The 17,443-nt window shown below is 41.5% G+C and overlaps 1 protein-coding gene across 3 annotated transcripts in view; it reads left to right on the forward strand.

Moving 5' to 3' along the window:
• VPS13B (vacuolar protein sorting 13 homolog B) overlaps positions 1–17,443 on the forward strand; it is a 1,337,220-nt gene that overhangs the window by 591,108 nt on the left and 728,669 nt on the right. For all 3 annotated transcript variants that reach the window (XM_077493096.1, XM_077493095.1, XM_077493097.1), the window contains one exon: positions 5,209–5,353. In XM_077493096.1, coding sequence (XP_077349222.1) covers positions 5,209–5,353 — 145 coding nt within the window. The remainder of the gene's footprint in view (positions 1–5,208; positions 5,354–17,443) is intronic.

Below are 17,443 nucleotides of genomic sequence, written 5' to 3' on the forward strand. Positions count from 1 at the left end.
ATTTTAAATCACTCTTGTACTAATAGACAGAATGATACCCAACAAGTTTTGAGGTCATGTGTTATTCCTCTTCATCAGGAGAAAGTGGCATGGGTGTCTATGATATGTAGAAGCAGATGTCTTGATATGTCACATCAAGAATTTTAAAAGCAAGGAGATATGGCTGTGCTGCAACATCCAGAAGGAGCCATCCCGGATGATGGCCAAAAGGGGGGGGGGGGGGCAAGGGAGGGAACACCCGACCCAGAAGGAGCCTGCTGGCTCTCTGGAGTAAAACCTTCCCAGACCTGGGACATCCTTGTCAAAGACAGTCTATATGGTGTATCCTATCATTGACATATATAAAGGTGACCATCCTGGTTCCTTTCAAGTGCGTACTGTTTCACCTGCAACATGCTACATTATTTCTAAATAAGACATACTAATAGTAAGTCGTTTTTTTGGTCGCCTCCAACTTGGAATTACTTAATTTTTCACGTTGCACACCTTTTAATTGAGATTTCTGCCAACTTTATACCTGGTGTGAGTTCTTCTTCTGGGTCGGGTGTTCCCTCCCTCGCCCCCCCCCCACCCCACCTTTTGGCAGTCATTCGGAGTGGCCGCTCTCGTCTCCAATCCTGGGCATCGCAGGGCTAGCACAGCCATATCTCCTTGCTTTTAAAACTCTTGATGTGACATATCAAAACACCTGCCTGCTACGTGATATCATAGACACCTGTACCACTTTCTCCTGATGAAGAGGAATAACGCATGACTTCAAAATGCGTTGGGTATCACACTGTCAATTAGTACAAGAGTGATTTAAAATGAGTGGTTATGATCTCATGATAAACAATGTGTTACACATTTTCCATGCAATTTTTTTTATTTTGTCTGACATAGCAATGCTGTGTCTTATATTTTATACTTTGTAATATTAAACAATTCTATTTTATATATTCGGCAGTGCTTAAAATGGAGAGCAGCTGAGCATGTGCAGGATAGGATGAGGCAGTGTATTACTGTATTTTAAACAGTGTAGGCACTTATTTTCTAATGCTTTACATAGCTATACCTGCAAAAGGGTCCTGTCTGAAGTGACTAAAGGTCCACTATAAGTAAGAAAAGTGGAAATGAAAAATGGAAAATTTGCATGCTTGCTTAATTTACTTGGTTATGCCAAAGGAGCCGAGGCGTTAAAGATCTTTAACCACTTGCCGACCGCCTAACGCCGATGTACGTCGGCAGAATGGCACGGGCAGGCATAAGCACGTACATGTACGTGATTTGCCTCCCGCGGGTCGGGGGCCCAATCGGGCCCCCGCCCGGTGCCTGCGGCGGTCGGTTTTCGTTCGGGAGCGATCCCGGACGAGGGGACGGCCATTCATTCATGGCCACCCCCTCGCGATCGCTCCCGACGAATAGAAATCCCCGGTGACATCACTTCCTCTCCTGTAATGTAAACACAGGAGAGGAAGTGATGTATTCTCTCCTCCGTGTCGGTATTTTTCGTTCCGACACGGAGGAGAGCGGATCAGTGAGTTGCACCAACACATCCCACACACAGTAGAACATGCCAGGCACACTCACACCCCCCCTTTACCCCCCGATCACCCCCCCAATTACCCCTGCCCCCCAGTCACAGTGACACCAATGTCATTTTTTTTTTTTTTTTTTTTTTTGCATTGGTGTCATTTGTGACTGTAATAACTGTTAGGGCAGTTAGAGTTAGCCCCCTTTAGTTCTAATGTACCCCCCTAACCCCCCCAATAAAGGTTTAACCCCGTGATCACCCCCCGTCGCCAGTGTCACTAAGGCTGGGTTCACATTGCAGCGGTTTATGAGAACGAATGTGATTCGCACCGCACTGCAGTGCAAATCACATCCGATCTCTGTGCGATTCGAGTTCAGCCATTCGCCGCACCCGCCGCACCCGCCACACCCGCCGCACCCGCCGCAAATTCGCACGGGACCCTTTTTTTGGCCCGCAGCAGAATCGGATCGCATGGGTGTTCACACCATGCGATCCGAGTTTGCAGATCGCACTGCGATATGCGAACTGATCTGGGGGTGTCAGTAACATTTCACTGACACTCCCAGCAGTTCGCATAGGGCAGTGTGAACTGCCGCCGGGAGGCATGCGATGCGGGAACCCGCCGCGGATTCGCGGCGTTTCCGCATCGCTCCAGTGTGAACCCAGCCTAATAAGCGATCATTTTTCTGATCGCCGTATTAGTGTCCCAGGTGACGCTAGTTAGGCAGGTAGGTATTTAGGTTCGCCGCAGCTTTTTATAGCGCCAGGGACCCCCATATACTACCGCATAAAGCCCCCTGATTGCCCCCTAGTTAACCCTTTCACCAGTGATCACCATATAACTGTTACAGGTGACGCTGGTTGGTTAGTTATTTTTTTATAGTTTCAGGGCACCCGCCATTTATTACCTAATAAAGGTTTAACCCCCTGATCACCCGGCGGGTGTCATTTGTGACTAATAACTGTTAGGGCAGTTAGGGTTAGCCCCCTTTAGTTCTAAGGTACCCCCCTAACCCCCCCAATAAAGGTTTAACCCCGTGATCACCCCCCGTCGCCAGTGTCACTAAGGCTGGGTTCAGATTGCAGCGGTTTGAGAACGGATGTGATTCGCACTGCAGTGCAAATCACATCCGATCTCTGTGCGATTCGAGTTCAGCCATTCGCCGCACCCGCCACACCCGCCGCACCCGCCGCAAATTCGCACGGGACCCTTTTTTTGGCCCGCAGCAGAATCGGATCGCATGGGTGTTCACACCATGCGATCCGAGTTTGCAGATCGCACTGCGATATGCGAACTGATCTGGGGGTGTCAGTAACATTTCACTGACACTCCCAGCAGTTCGCATAGGGCAGTGTGAACTGCCGCCGGGAGGCATGCGATGCGGGAACCCGCCGCGCATTCGTGGCGTTCCCGCATCGCTCCAGTGTGAACCCAGCCTAATAAGCGATCGTTTTTCTGATCGCTGTATTAGTGTCACAGGTGACGCTAGTTAGGCAAGTAGGTATTTAGGTTCGCCGCAGCTTTTTATAGCGCCAGGGACCCCCATATACTACCGCATAAAGCCCCCTGATTGCCCCCTAGTTAACCCTTTCACCAGTGATCACCATATAACTGTTACAGGTGACGCTGGTTGGTTAGTTATTTTTTTATAGTTTCAGGGCACCCGCCATTTATTACCTAGTCTCACTAGTGTACCCCTAAATTTAGGGGTGTCTACTTTCCAAAATGGGGTCATTTGGGGGGGGTTTGTGCCATCTTGGCATTTTATGGCCTTCAAAACTGTAACGCCCTTAGAAAGCCTGAAGGCGGTGCTTGGTTTTCGGGGCCCCGTACGCGGCTAGGCTCCCAAAAAGTCCCACATATGTGGTATCCCCGTACTCAGGAGAAGCAGCAGAATTTATTTTGGGGTGTCATTTCACATATGCCCATGGCATGCGTGAGCAATATATCATTTAGTGACAACTTTGTGAAAAAAAAAAAAAAAAAAAAAAAGTTTGTAATTTTCCCGCAACTTGTGGCAAAATATAAAATATTCCATGGACTCAACATGCCTCTCAGCAAATAGCTTGGGGTGTCTACTTTCTAAAATGGGGTCATTTGTGGGGGTTTTGTGCCATCTTGGCATTTTATGGCCTTCAAAACTGTAATAGGTAGTGAGGAGTGAAGTCAAATATTTACGCCCTTAGAAAGCCTGAAGGCGGTGCTTGGTTTTCGGGGCCCCGTACGCGGCTAGGCTCCCAAAAAGTCCCACATATGTGGTATCCCCGTACTCAGGAGAAGCAGCAGAATTTATTTTGGGGTGTCATTTCACATATGCCCATGGCATGTGTGAGCAATATATCATTTAGTGACAACTTTGTGAAAAAAAAAAAAAAAAAAAAAAGTTTGTAATTTTCCCGCAACTTGTGGCAAAATATAAAATATTCCATGAACTCAACATGCCTCTCAGCAAATAGCTTGGGGTGTCTACTTTCTAAAATGGGGTCATTTGTGGGGGTTTTGTGCCATCTTGGCATTTTATGGCCTTCAAAACTGTAATAGGTAGTGAGAAGTGAACTCAAAAATTTACGCCCTTAGAAAGCCTGAAGGCGGTGCTTGGTTTTCGGGGCCCCGTACGCGGCTAGGCTCCCAAAAAGTCCCACATATGTGGTATCCCCGTACTCAGGAGAAGCAGCAGAATTTATTTTGGGGTGTCATTTCACATACGCCCATAGCATGTGTGAGCAATATATCATTTAGTGACAACTTTGTGTAAAAAAAAAAAAAAAAATTTTTTTTTGTCATTATTCAATCGCTTGAGGCAAAAAAATAAAATATTCAATGGGCTCAACATGCCTCTTATCAATTTCCTTAGGGGGTCTACTTTCCAAAATGGGGTCATTTGGGGGGGTTTTGTACTGCCCTGCCATTTTAGCACCTCAAGAAATGAGATAGGCAGTCGTAAACTAAAAGCTGCGTAAATTCCAGAAAACGTACCTTAGTTTGTAGATGTGACAACTTTTGCGCAAACCAATAAATATACAATTATTGACTTTTTTTTTACCAAAGACATGTGGCTGAATACATTTTGGCCTAAATGTATGACTAAAATTGAGTTTATTGGATTTTTCTAATAACAAAAAGTAGAAAATATCATTTTTTTTCAAAATTTGCGGTCTTTTTACGTTTATATCGCAAAAAATAAAAATCGCAGAGGCAATCAAATACCATCAAAAGAAAGCTCTATTTGTGGGAAGAAAAGGACGCAAATTTTGTTTGGGTACAATATTGCATGACCGCGCAATTACCAGTTAAAGCAGCGCAGTGCCAAAGTGTAAAAAGACCTCTGGTCATTTACCAGCAAAATGGTCCGGTCTGAAAGTGGTTAAGGCCGTGATAGAGTGGTTAATAAGCGAAAAAACACCCAAAGGGTGGCAACAATCTTAATTATCTTAGAATCTTCACCTAATCATATGATTTAATTAAAGAACAGGTGTAAGCAAAATATTCCACACTTTGGTGCCCTTCTATCCACAAGTACTCGTGAATCTCTTTTCATTAGGAGCTATCCATTTAAACATTCATGCAGTTAGCATACTTAGTTATTTTCCTGGTCTAGAAGTGAACCTGTGAAACACTTAACTGTTCCATTAGCTATGTTCACCTGCCGAAAAGAGCAGCACTGGTGTTTATTTTCTCTACTTTGCCTCCCCAGCCATTGGGATCCGCTTCTCTTGCCATGCCACTGTCGAGGAAGAAGGAGGATGAGGTGTCAGTTGGCAGTACGCCTTTGGCAAAGCAGGCATCAAATCAGCCGTCTGAGTATGCCAGCAGCCCTGTCAAAACAAAAACTGTAACAGGTATGCTCTCTTCTTTAGCTGAAAAAAAAAAAATACATATCGGGAGCTTTTAGTGGGTCAGCTGTGCAAACACGTTGAGGCACCTTTGGGCTTTTCACAAATACACCCTGTGTTAGAGATTTAATGTTTCTATAATTAAAATCCATCCGTTCTTATTATTTCTACTGCTCAGGTTCTGTTTTGATTTAACATTACTCCTATTTTGCTCATTTTGTTGTAAAACAGCTCATATGTAAACTGCCGTTCTTTTTGGTTTAGAGTAGCAAAGTCTTGACAATCTTGTTATGTGCTTATAACAGACCAGTGTATGTAGCATAGGTGCTCAGTTGTTGGATAAAGAAAACATAGTGGTCAGAGATGAAAGTATAAGATGGAACAATTTTTATGGTTCCTAAAGGGGCTTATGTATTAATGCTGAAAAAAGGAAGTGGTGGGTTGGAGCAGGCCTAGGTTGGCTGTATGACAATAATATTTGCCAAAAGCATTTGTCTCTATGATAGTGTCTGTGGGCTGGTGCGAGTTCCTGTGGGCCGCTCAGCCATAATTACTTGGTTAATAAAAACAGAAGAGTTTACTGTTACACGAATACAAGAGGGCTGATTTAAAGAGTAGTCACAGGCAATATTTAAAATTGAATCTGACCTAATAATGCTATTCAGGTAACATTGTTGCTGTGCCAAATCCACTCACTTTACCTTTCATGTAAATTTACATAATTCCTAACGTCAATACAGTTGGGAAAATAATTATTTGATCCGATGCAGATTTTGTAAGTTTTCCAACTTAGAAAGAAAGAAGGGTTTATAATTATCATAGGTGTATTTTAAATGATAGAGACAGAATATCAACCAAAAATTCTGAAAAAAACTTGATACATTTTTGTTAAATTGAGTTGCAGTTCAGTGAGTAAAATAGGTATTTGATCCCCAAGCAAAACTCGACTTAATACTCTGTTGGGAAACCCTTGTTGCCAAGCACGGAAGTAAGATGTTTCTTATAGTTGGTTAACTTACCAGGTTTGCACATATCTGAGGAGGGATCCTCACCCACTCTTCTTTACACATCTTCTCTAAATCCATAATGTTTCTTGGCAGTCGCTTGGGAACTCGAAGTTTCAGCTCCCTCTATACATTTTCTATAGGATTTAAGGTCTGGAGACTGGCTAGGTCACTCATTCACCTTAATGTGCTTACTCTTGAGCCACTCCTTTGTTGCCTTGGCAGTATGTTTTGGGTCATTGTCATGCTGGAAGACCCATCTTCAGTGTTCTGGCTGAGGGAAGAAGGTTCTCATCCAAGATTTTACAATACATGGCCCCATCCATTGGCACCTCAATGCAGCAAAGTCGGCCTGTAGCTTTAGCAGAGAAACAGCCCCAAAGCATCATGCTTCCACCTCTGTGCTTGACTGTGGGGATGGTGTTCTTAGGGTCATAGTCAGCATTTTTCTCCCTCCAAACATGGAGAGTTGAGTTAATGCCAAAGAGCTCAATTTTGATCTCATCTGACCACAGCACATTCTCCTAATCCTTCCCTGATCATTTAGCTATTCATTGGCAAACTTCAGGCGGGCCTGACATGTGCCTTCTTTAGGAGGGGGACCTTGTGGGCGCTGCAGGATTTCAATCCATGATGGCATATTGTGTTCCCTATGGTTTGTTTAGTGACTGTGGTCCCAAGTGCCTTGAGATCATTCACAAGCTTTTCTGGTGAAGTTCTATTCTTATGATCACCCTTACCCTATGAGGCAAAATCTTGCATGAAGCTCCAGACTGAGGGCGATTGATGGTTATTTTGTATTTTTTCCATTTGCGAAGAATCGCTCCAACAGTTGTCTCCTTCTCACAAAGCTTCTTGCTGATGGTCTTGTAGCTCATGCCAACCTTGTGCAGGTCTAAAATCTTGTCCCTGATGTCTTTTGACAGCTCTTTGGTCTTGCCCATGATGCTGAGGTTTGAATGGAAGAAAGAGAGATTCTGTGGAAAGGTGTCTTTTTTTTTTTTTTTTTTTTAATACACATAACGAGTTGTCGTTAGGAGCACCTTCTTATATTGACGGGACTAATCTGTGAACCACTTGAGCACATATTGTAGCCAGTCTGCAGGAGCAAGAATTATTGTTGGTTGGTAGGGGATCATATACTTATTTAACTTGCTGAACTGGAACTCCATTTATAACATTTGTATCATGTTTTCTCTGGATTTTTGGTTGATATTCTGTCTCTATCATTTAAAAATATAACAATTATATACCCTTCATTTCTTTGTAAGTGGGCAAACTTAAGAAACTTAAGAAATCAAATAATTTTTTTGCCATCTGATTTTGGCTTTTATCATTTAATTCTCAGCTTTATCTTCCCTCCCATGATAGGTTTATCATCCCTTCTTTGATCAAGTGCATGTAGCGGAGCCCAGAAAGATGGGGCTCATCTACAATATTGAATCAGTAAACATTCTGGCCAGCATTTTTGTAGATTAAAAATATGTAGATACTGACAGCTTATAGGGAATTTACTGTCATTTATTAGAATTAATTTATGTGGAATATTTTGTTGAGCAATGTACTTCTCTCTCTCTTTTAATATTTTCTTTTTTTAAGGTCGCTACATGTATACCTGAATGTGTATTTAACTCGCACCACATGGATTCACATCTTAACATGCATCCTAAAGGGATTTTTTTAGTGTTCCCAATACGGTATTCTTTAGAAATGTTACTCATCATTTAATATAGAATAAATGCTTTCTGACAGAACACTGTTTAGAATTCTTGATGAGTACAAATAAATATTTCATTAGATTTTCTGAACTAAAATATTTCCATTGTACCAAAAATATTCTTTTATAAACATCAGCTGATCAGAACCAAAATCTGGCAATTACTCTCAGTCAGATCTTCCCAGAAGTATTTAAATAGCAGTAATCTCCAGAGAATAATGTGTTTTTTTCACAAATGTGTGACCTTTCATAATGATTCTTCGAAAACAACAGGGTAATTTCCAGTCAAGACCAACAGGTGGCTGAAGAATATCCATCCTCAATTGACCTTTTTAGAATTTCTTTTAAGGTTTTATTCCTTTTTCTCTTTAGGTTTATTTTATTGAGGGTCATTATTTAGGGTGTTTTGGTTTCAGATGTAATCTTATATGAAAAGATGAAATATGATTTCTACATGTTATTTTTACAGTTTTTTATTAGAGGAAGAAAATTAATGCGCCCAATCTAGAGACAGGAGTTAGACCCTTTTGCATCTTTAAAGTGGTTGTAAAGTCAGAAGGTTTTTTTATCTTAATTATATACATTAAGATAAAAAAAACCTGTGTGCAAACCCCCTCTTGATCCAGCGATGCTGCGCTAGAGATTTGGCTGTCTGGGACCCTCCCTCCCCATTGGCTGAAATAGCAGTGGGCACTATTGGCTCCCACTGCTATTAATCAAAATGAGTGAGCCAATGAGGGGAGAGAGGGTGCAGGGCCAAAACCATGACTCTGTGTCTGAATGGACACAGAGCAGCAGCTCGAGTGACCCCGGAGCAAGCTGCTTGCTGTGGAGGCACTCAGCAGGAGGGTGAAGCCAGGAGAGGTGGCGACCCCAAAAAGGGGAGGATCTGGGCTGCTCTGTGCAAAACCACTGCTCAGAGCAGGTAAATATAACGTGTTTGTTAGTTTTTAATAAAAAAAAAAAACAAGACTTTAATATCTTTAATATCACTATAAGATATGTATTATCTGGGGTTTTTTGGTTTGAAATCATGACCAACAAATATATGTATTAAATAGTAAACAAATCATAATAATTGCATGCACTTACAATTTCACCTCTTGTATAGTAGTTTCACAGTGCAGCAGATCAGCAGCCATAAATTCCAGAAAAGTTCACAAAAACTCAGATACACAATGTAGCTGACCAATGTGGAAGCTAGATGGAAGACCAAACCACACCCCTCCTTGTTTGCATTCTCAGCACTTCTCAACTGGTAATGAGAATTGCAGAAATAAATATGTAATCTGCAAACTAAGAGGAGCTCTGGAAATAAGGGGAGATGACATAATGTAATCCAACATGGGATAACTCTAGCAGAGCTGACAACACTGCTTGGGATTTCAATGCAGCAGAGGTGGCTCATTTCAGAAAATTAAGAACTATTTCTCACTATCTCTGGCAGGATCAAAATATTTATGTACTTGCAGCCTTTTTAAAGAGAGAGAACACTGAAGAAGGCGCATGTATTTGCAGGGATGTATTAAATATATATATATCTATATATCTAGTTCAAATATACAATTTAAAGCTATGTCAACAGACTTGTTTAATAATAGGGCAGAAATACATACATTCATGAAAAAATCAAATCTGTCCCTAGTTGCTGGCCTAATGTCTGCTTGGCCAAGTAGCCTTTTAAAAATATGGTCAATATTGAAAGAATGCCACTTTAGCGTCTGCTCTTGTATGCATCCAATAATCTTGACAAGATAATTGACATAGTTTTATGATGCCAACATCAGAGTAGAGGTGCAATTAACATGGTATCAGCTCTACACTGTTAAACCTGGTACACACAATTAGAATATCGGACAAATAATCGTTTTTTTTTTTTTTTTTTTGCATAGTAGTCTTATATCGAAAACAAATGGGTTCTAGCGTTAGGAAAATTCTTGTAAGACAGAATAAAACTTCCTGCGATAATGTATTGTAGCTTAATGTATTCTTTTGTTTCCAAATATATGCGGTCTTGGTCATGTATTGGCTAAGCAAAAATAGTTCTTTCAGTTAATGTACAATAAATATTTTAGTGCTTGCCCCTTAGGATAATTTTGCATGAATTCTCATGATTGGCACTTGAAAGCTGTGTACTAACGATCAGATTATTGGGTGATCACTCCGTAAGCACTATTTTTCCTCCAATTTTCTCATCATATGTATTAGGTATTAGAGCATATTGTAACACATTTCTCAGATACACTGGAATGTGAAGGGGATTTGTCACAACACAGAATCAAGTGACCTGAAGCAGCAGTCTCTTTATGGGCCTATGTTCATGGGCTTTTCTTTGTATTAGAACTGATTATCTACTCATAAAAGTCAATAGGAATACAAAAGCCATTTGAAGTACGTCATGAGGTCAATTGCAGGTCAAATGCACTTGTGAAGGAAATCTAAATGATCACTCATATGTCTCAAACTGATGAGGGTGAATGCACATAAAAGCAAGCCCCATTTGCCTATTGACTGAACCCTTAAAAATGTATTTTAAATATATCAGCATAAAGTATGGAAACAAGCCTCAACACATGTTGCTGCTGCATTAAATGTTCATTCTTCGTACATATTAATTTTTGGCTAAGATTGAAATTGGTTAAAATGTATACAGTCATGGGCACAATTGTTGGTACCCTTACGCTTCCTTCCTCTAGAAAAGTGATGGAATAAAAATCAATTGTCCCATGTATACCTGCATGCCTTGGACAACTTCACTCTATTATATAGGAATTTTAGGTACAGCACCTCGGAGCAAGTTTAACTGTAACCATCTAAATTTACAAAATGTATTAAAATGTCACCATTTTGCATGTTTAAAAACAGTTTTTATAGAAAGGTAAGTATGGTGCATATTACAGGTTTAACATATGTAATCCCTAGATCACATATTCTTCAGCAATATGGAAGTAAAGCATTATTCACACTTCCAAAACTGGTCAATACGTTTGACATGTTGCCATGCTTTTTAGGTATGTCAGTAGAGCAAAAAAAGTAGGAAAATAAAGAAATTATTGCTTTTTCTACAAAGGTATTCTTAAATGGCTTTTTACAGATTTACCGATATCTCTAAACTTAAATATTAAGTAAATAATATTTTAAACTATTTTAAGTAATTGGTATCACACATCTTCAATCTTGTATTCAGTCGGTCATTCCTTTAAATTGGAAAATCTAGTCACTCTGCTTGGTATCATCATGTGCACCACCCTGAGCATAAACCCGAGAAAGCAAAAAATAGAGTTGTCTTGGGAGATTACTTCGAAAATTTTGAATCTGCATATCAAAGATAAAGGTTATAAAACCACCTCCAAGCAGCATGATGTTCTTTTTACTACAGTTGCAAATATTAAGTTCTTTTAAGGTCCATGGTGGTGTAGCCAACCTCTGTGAATGTGGTCACAAGAGGAAAATCTGCCAAAATTGAACACAAAGATAGTGCTACTTGGTAGATAAAGAACCAAGGAAAACTGCCAAAGATATACAATCTGAACTCCATTGACAAGGCACATCAATGTCTGGTTAATTGCTTTTTCAGTGACAATGGGCTTAAAGGAAGAGGACCTAGGAGGACTCCAGTATTTATATAAAAACATAAAAAAGCTAGACTGAAGTCCACTAAAATTTATATTGATAAGCCAAAATATTTCTAGGACAACCTTTCCCAACCTTTTTAACACAGAAAAGCCCTTAAAGTAGTACTAAAGGCATTTTTTTTTTCATTTTGGATAGTGTAAAGGTGAGTTATAACCCCTGACAGTTTTTTGTGCCATGTGAGCTCCTCCAGCGGCCATGATTTTCTATCATTGGCGAGACTTGGATACCTATGCAGATATGTACTTAAAGGGGTTGTAAAGGATTTTTATTTTTTTAAATAATAAACATGTTATACTTACCTCCACTGTGCAGCTCGTTTTGCACAGAGTGGCCCCGAACCTGGTCTTCTGGGGTCCCTCGGCGGCTGTCTCGGCTCCCTCCCGCAAGGACTCCACAACTTCACACGAGCTCCCTCGCATGATGTGGAGTGCTTGCGGGCGCTCTCCCGTGATACAACCGGCGGCTATAGTGCTCGCTGTATCACTCGGCCCCGCCCCCCGGCGCGCTGCTTCATTGAATGTGATTGACAACAGCGCGAGCCTTTCAATCCATCCACTGTAACCAATCAGCAGCCAGGCTGATGGGCAAAGAGGATGTCGGGGATGAGTGCGGGACTTTCGAGGGGTCAGGTAAGTATATGGGGGGGGGGGGGCAGTATTGTCAGATGTTTTTTCATTTTAATGCATAGAATGCATTAAGGGGAAAAAACTTTTACCTTTACAACCCCTTTAATGTGAGTTCCAACATTTTTAATAAACTGCCCATTAGACAACGCTTTTCCTTTCTATACCCACATACACACGCACACTACAGGGGTGGGGGGAAAGCACATGTTATTGGGGCAATATTCGCGCCACATTCCTGTTCAAATCGCATGCAATTCTTTGATGTGCAGTTTGCACCCTTTTATTTTGTATTGACGTAAATCTCACTGCACAGTATCAATTTTGGTTTCGGAAGCATTTTTTTGCGAGTACTCGTCAAAATACTCAGAATCGAGGGCATCCCTACTTCTCTCTTGTTCTTCCTAAGATATCTGCTCAGACTTTAAACATTCATTTGCTCTCCTGTGGAACTGAATGACGTGTTTATTCCACATAGTGAGGGGAATTTTCACTTTAAAACGTTTTCACTGGAAAAGCTGCCCCCATTGAAAGATTTGCCCACATGGCTTGTTCTGGTAATGATTGGAAAATTTTGGACTTCCCAATTATTTTTTCTCTAGGTGCCAATCGTCACCAGAACAATTAGAGTGAATCCACCAAGTGGAGATACAGGCAATGGTAAAACACTTGACATGGGTTCCAACCCCTCCACATTGTACCCAAAATGTAAAATAAAGTTTAAAGCGCAGCGCCACCCTAAAGTGGAACTTCCGCTCATTGGAACCCTCCCCCCTCCGGCGCCACAATTGGCACCTTTCAGGGGGGAGGGGGGTGCAGATACCTGTACAGTACAGGTATTTGCACCCTCTTCCGGCTTAGATATCTGCAGAATCTGTGGATATTTATGCCACGTCCTGCGGGTCCCCCGCTGTCTGCTGGGAAACACACGGATCCCAGAGACAGTGGGGACCATCCTTATTGCACAGCGCGACTCGCGCATGCGCACTAGGGAACCGGGAAATGAAGCACGCAAGGCTCCACTTCCTGATTCCCATACCCAAGATGGTGGTGGCAGCACCCGAGAGCCGATCGAGAGATCGGCTTCGGGTGCCGACATCGCGGGCGCGCTGGGCGGGTAAGTGTCCTTATTTTAAAAGTCAGCAGCTGCAGTATTTGTAGCTGCTGACATTTAAAAAAAAATAAAACGGCGGAACTCCCGCTTTAAGCTTTACATATACTATAACTCTTTCCTATAGAAACTTCCAGAAGAAGAACCATCTCTGCAGCACTCCTTTAGTTAATAATTTTCTGGTTTTATCACCCCCAGTTAAGCTTTTTGAGTGCTCTCTTAATATTCTTGTCAGAATGAATACATTTACACTATCAATAATTAATCTTGTCATCCAGTTAATACAACTGGGAAAAGGGGACGTGGATTTCTTTCAACCCCTTGCCATCTAAAATGATTATATAACAGCATTAACTCTTAGTGTGATTGACAAATCATTTCCTTACAGCATCATTAGAAGAATAATAATCTTTAGAAAAATCAAGGTTGGCTCAAGTGTGTCTCATATGTCAGTCCACTTATCTTGTAAATCTGGAGATTACTTCATCATAACCCATGGATCGAAATGATTAGCAGCATTGTTATTGTGCATCAGAATTCAGGAAGGAATGGAATTTTTGTGACTCTAAAATTAGCACCATATGCAGTGATGTTTATGCAGCTTATAATGTGTGACACCTCATATTTCAACTGTAATGGCATCTGATGCATAGTGCCAGCCAGTTACTTACATTCTACTTTACATGAACATCTAATACATAATTTTGTATCTGTCAGGGATTTGTAATGATCACCTAATACATGTTTTATAATACAATCAAACAGGATAACATTTAAAGCAGTAAAGGCAGAAGGTTTTTTTTTTTATCTTAATGCATTCTATGCATTGAGATAAAACACTTTCTGTGTGTAGCAGCCTCCCCAGCACCCCCCAATTACTTACCCGAGCCCCATCTCTCTCTAACGATGTGCTCCTCCTGATTGGCTGAGACACAGCAGTGGCACCATTGGCTCCCATGGCTGTCAATCAAAGTCAGTCAACCAATCAGGGGGGGAGGGGGTGGGGTCAGGTCGGGCCAAGAGCAACAAAGAGGGACCCAAGAAGAGGAGGATCCAGGCTGCTCTGTGCAAAACCAACTGCATAGAGAAGGTAAGTATGACATGTTTGTTATAAAAAAAATTAAAAAAAGACTTTACAATCACTTTAACCACTGGGCATCTGTGCTATAGCCGGATAACGGTTACAGCGCAGACCTGAATTTCTGCGGGAGGCCGTCATGATACATCATATGACAGCCTCCCCTTTGCATGCTCCCCACGCGCCCCCTACTGTGGTCACCGAGACTCAGGTCCCGGCCCCTTACCATGTGATCAGCTGTCGGCCAATGACAGCTGATCACGTGTGTAAACAAAAGTTCGGTAATTGTTTTCTTTTCTCCTCACGCTGACAGCGTGAGGGAAAAAAAAAGCTGGTCACTGGCTTATGTGCAAGGGACATCAGTCCTGAAGAGGAAGGAGGCACGTCTGCCTCATCTGTGCCAATCGGTACCCCCTGCCATTGCCACCTGCCAGTGCCCACCAGTGCGGCCTATCAATGCCCATGAGTACCACCTATCGGTGCCCACCAGTGGTGCCACCTAGCAGTGCTGCCTATCACTGTAACCTATCAGTGCCCATCACTGCCACCCATCAGTGCGTATCACTGCCAGCTATCACTGCCACCTATTAGTGCCACTTCTCAGTGCCCACCAGTGCCGCCTTATGGGTGCCCATCAGTGCAGCCTTATCAGCGTACATCAATGAAGGAGAAAAATTATAAAAAATTCATTTTGCTACAGTGTTGTATGACCGTGCAATTGTCATTCAAAGTGCAACAGTGCTGAAGCTGAAAATTGGTCTGAACAAGAGGGGGGTTTAAGTGCCCAGTAAGCAAGTGGTTAAGAAATAAAGTATTGATTTCTGGAAGATGAACCCTTATGCCTGCTGTTTGTAACTTTTGGCTAAAGGGACCCTGTCACTTGACTGATCTATCTGATTCTGCTGCACTATTATCAATCACAGTTTATCTGGAAAATATTCACAGAGCTTCCCACTTTTTCCCCAAAATTTTGTTACAGCCTTATTCCAAAAAAAATTAAAATCAATATTTCCTCAAAATTGTACAGGCAATACCCCATAATGACAACATGAAAGAATTTTGACATCTTTGCAAATTTATTAAAAATAAAAAACGAAAAAATTAAATATACAGTGCCTTGAAAAAGTATTCATACCCCTTAACATTTTCCACATTTTGTCATGTTACAACCAAAAAATAAATGTATTTTATTGGGAATTTGTGATAGACCAACACAAAGTGACACATAATTGTGAAGTGGAAGGAAAATGCTAAATGGTTTTCAACATTTTTTTACAAATATATGTGCTAAAAGTGTGATGTGCATTGGTATTCAGCCCCCCTGAGTCAATACTTTGTAGAACCACCTTTCACTGCAATTACAGCTGCAAGTCTTTTTGGGGATGTCTCTACCAGCTTTGCACATCTAGAGAGTGATATTTTTGCTCATTCTTCTTTGCAAAATAGCTCAACACTGTCAGCTACCCTGTCCCTGCTGAAGAAAATGGTGTGTCCAGGGTGATGTGCAGTGTTAGTTTTCTGCCACACATGGCGTTTGACTTTTAGGCCAAAAAGTTAAATTTTGGTCTAATTTGAAGAGGGCACCTTCTTCCACATGTTTGCTGTGTCCCCCACATGGCTTCTCACAAACTGCAAACAGGACTTCTTATGGCCTTCTGTCAACAATGGATTTCTTTCTGCCACTCTTCCATAAAGGCCAGATTTGTGGAGTACATGACTAATAGTTGTCCTGTGGACAGATTCTCCCACCCGAGCTGTGGATCTCTGCAGATCCTGCAGAGTTAACTTGGGCCTCTTGGCTGCTTCTCTGATTAATGCTTTCCTTTCCGGGCCTGTCAGTTTAGATGGACGGCCATGTCTTAATAGGTTCGCTTTTGTGCCATACTCTTTCCATTTTTTTTTTTTTTTTTTTCATATAATGTTTTATTGGTTTTACACATGTTAGACATTGAACAACAGAAAGTCAAAAAGTCAATAAACAATCAAGACATCCAGGTTTAGATGGTGAGCATTGAAAAAGATCAAATAAGTTCAGAAAGAAAGAAACACGTATGTATTACAGAAACATTACTCCTTATTCTGATTTATTGGCAAAACAAGGCCAACGGATAAACCTGCAGCAAACCTGGGGGTGGATCCTCCTAAATTATTAGAACAGTATACAAAGAAGGCTGTGATGGAGGAGCTGTCTAGACTATCTGAACAGGTGAAAGGGAATGAAAAAATAGGAACGTTTCACCGACCGGAAGGTCAGATGTTATTACCACCCAAAGATTCAGTGCTAGTTACAATTTATGTCAACATTAAGCTAGGGCAGCAGGAGAGGCCAAGGTATAGTAAGAAAGGTATTTATATAAGAACTGGTAAGACTCACACTTGGACTCACTACTGTCCGAGTCTCTTCCGCCCGTCGAACACCGCTTCCGGGAGCTTGCTGTGAACGGCGGGGGGAATGTCTTGTAGTTAGTTCGACAGGCTATTACGTGGACAGTGATGTGGGACCAATCTACATGTCTTTTTTGAGAGAAGGGGGTGAGGGGGATCCAGTGACTATGAATAAGAGCTAACCCATGATATGATATCCTTCCCGAGGGTAGAGAAATGCAGGGTTTGTAAGGACCTTTCCATTTTTAAATGATGAACAGTGCTCCGTGAGATGTTCAAAGCTTGGGATATTTTTTTTTATAACCTAACCCTGCTTTAGTCTTCTCCACAACTTTATCTCTGACCTGTCTGTTGTGTTCCTTGGCCTTCATGATGCTGTTTACCAAGTTTCCTAACAAACCTCTGAGGGCTTCACAGAACAGCTGTATTTATACTGAGATTAAATTACACACAAGCAGACTCTATTTACTAATTATGTGACTTCTGAAGGCAATTGGTTTGACTATATTTTAGTTGGGGGTATCAGAGTAAAAGAGGGGGTG

The sequence above is a fragment of the Lithobates pipiens genome, unplaced genomic scaffold (assembly GCF_037356315.1).
Source record: "Lithobates pipiens isolate NorthernLeopardFrog02 unplaced genomic scaffold, aLitPip1_a1.2 Scaffold_19, whole genome shotgun sequence".
NCBI lineage: Eukaryota > Metazoa > Chordata > Amphibia > Anura > Ranidae > Lithobates > Lithobates pipiens.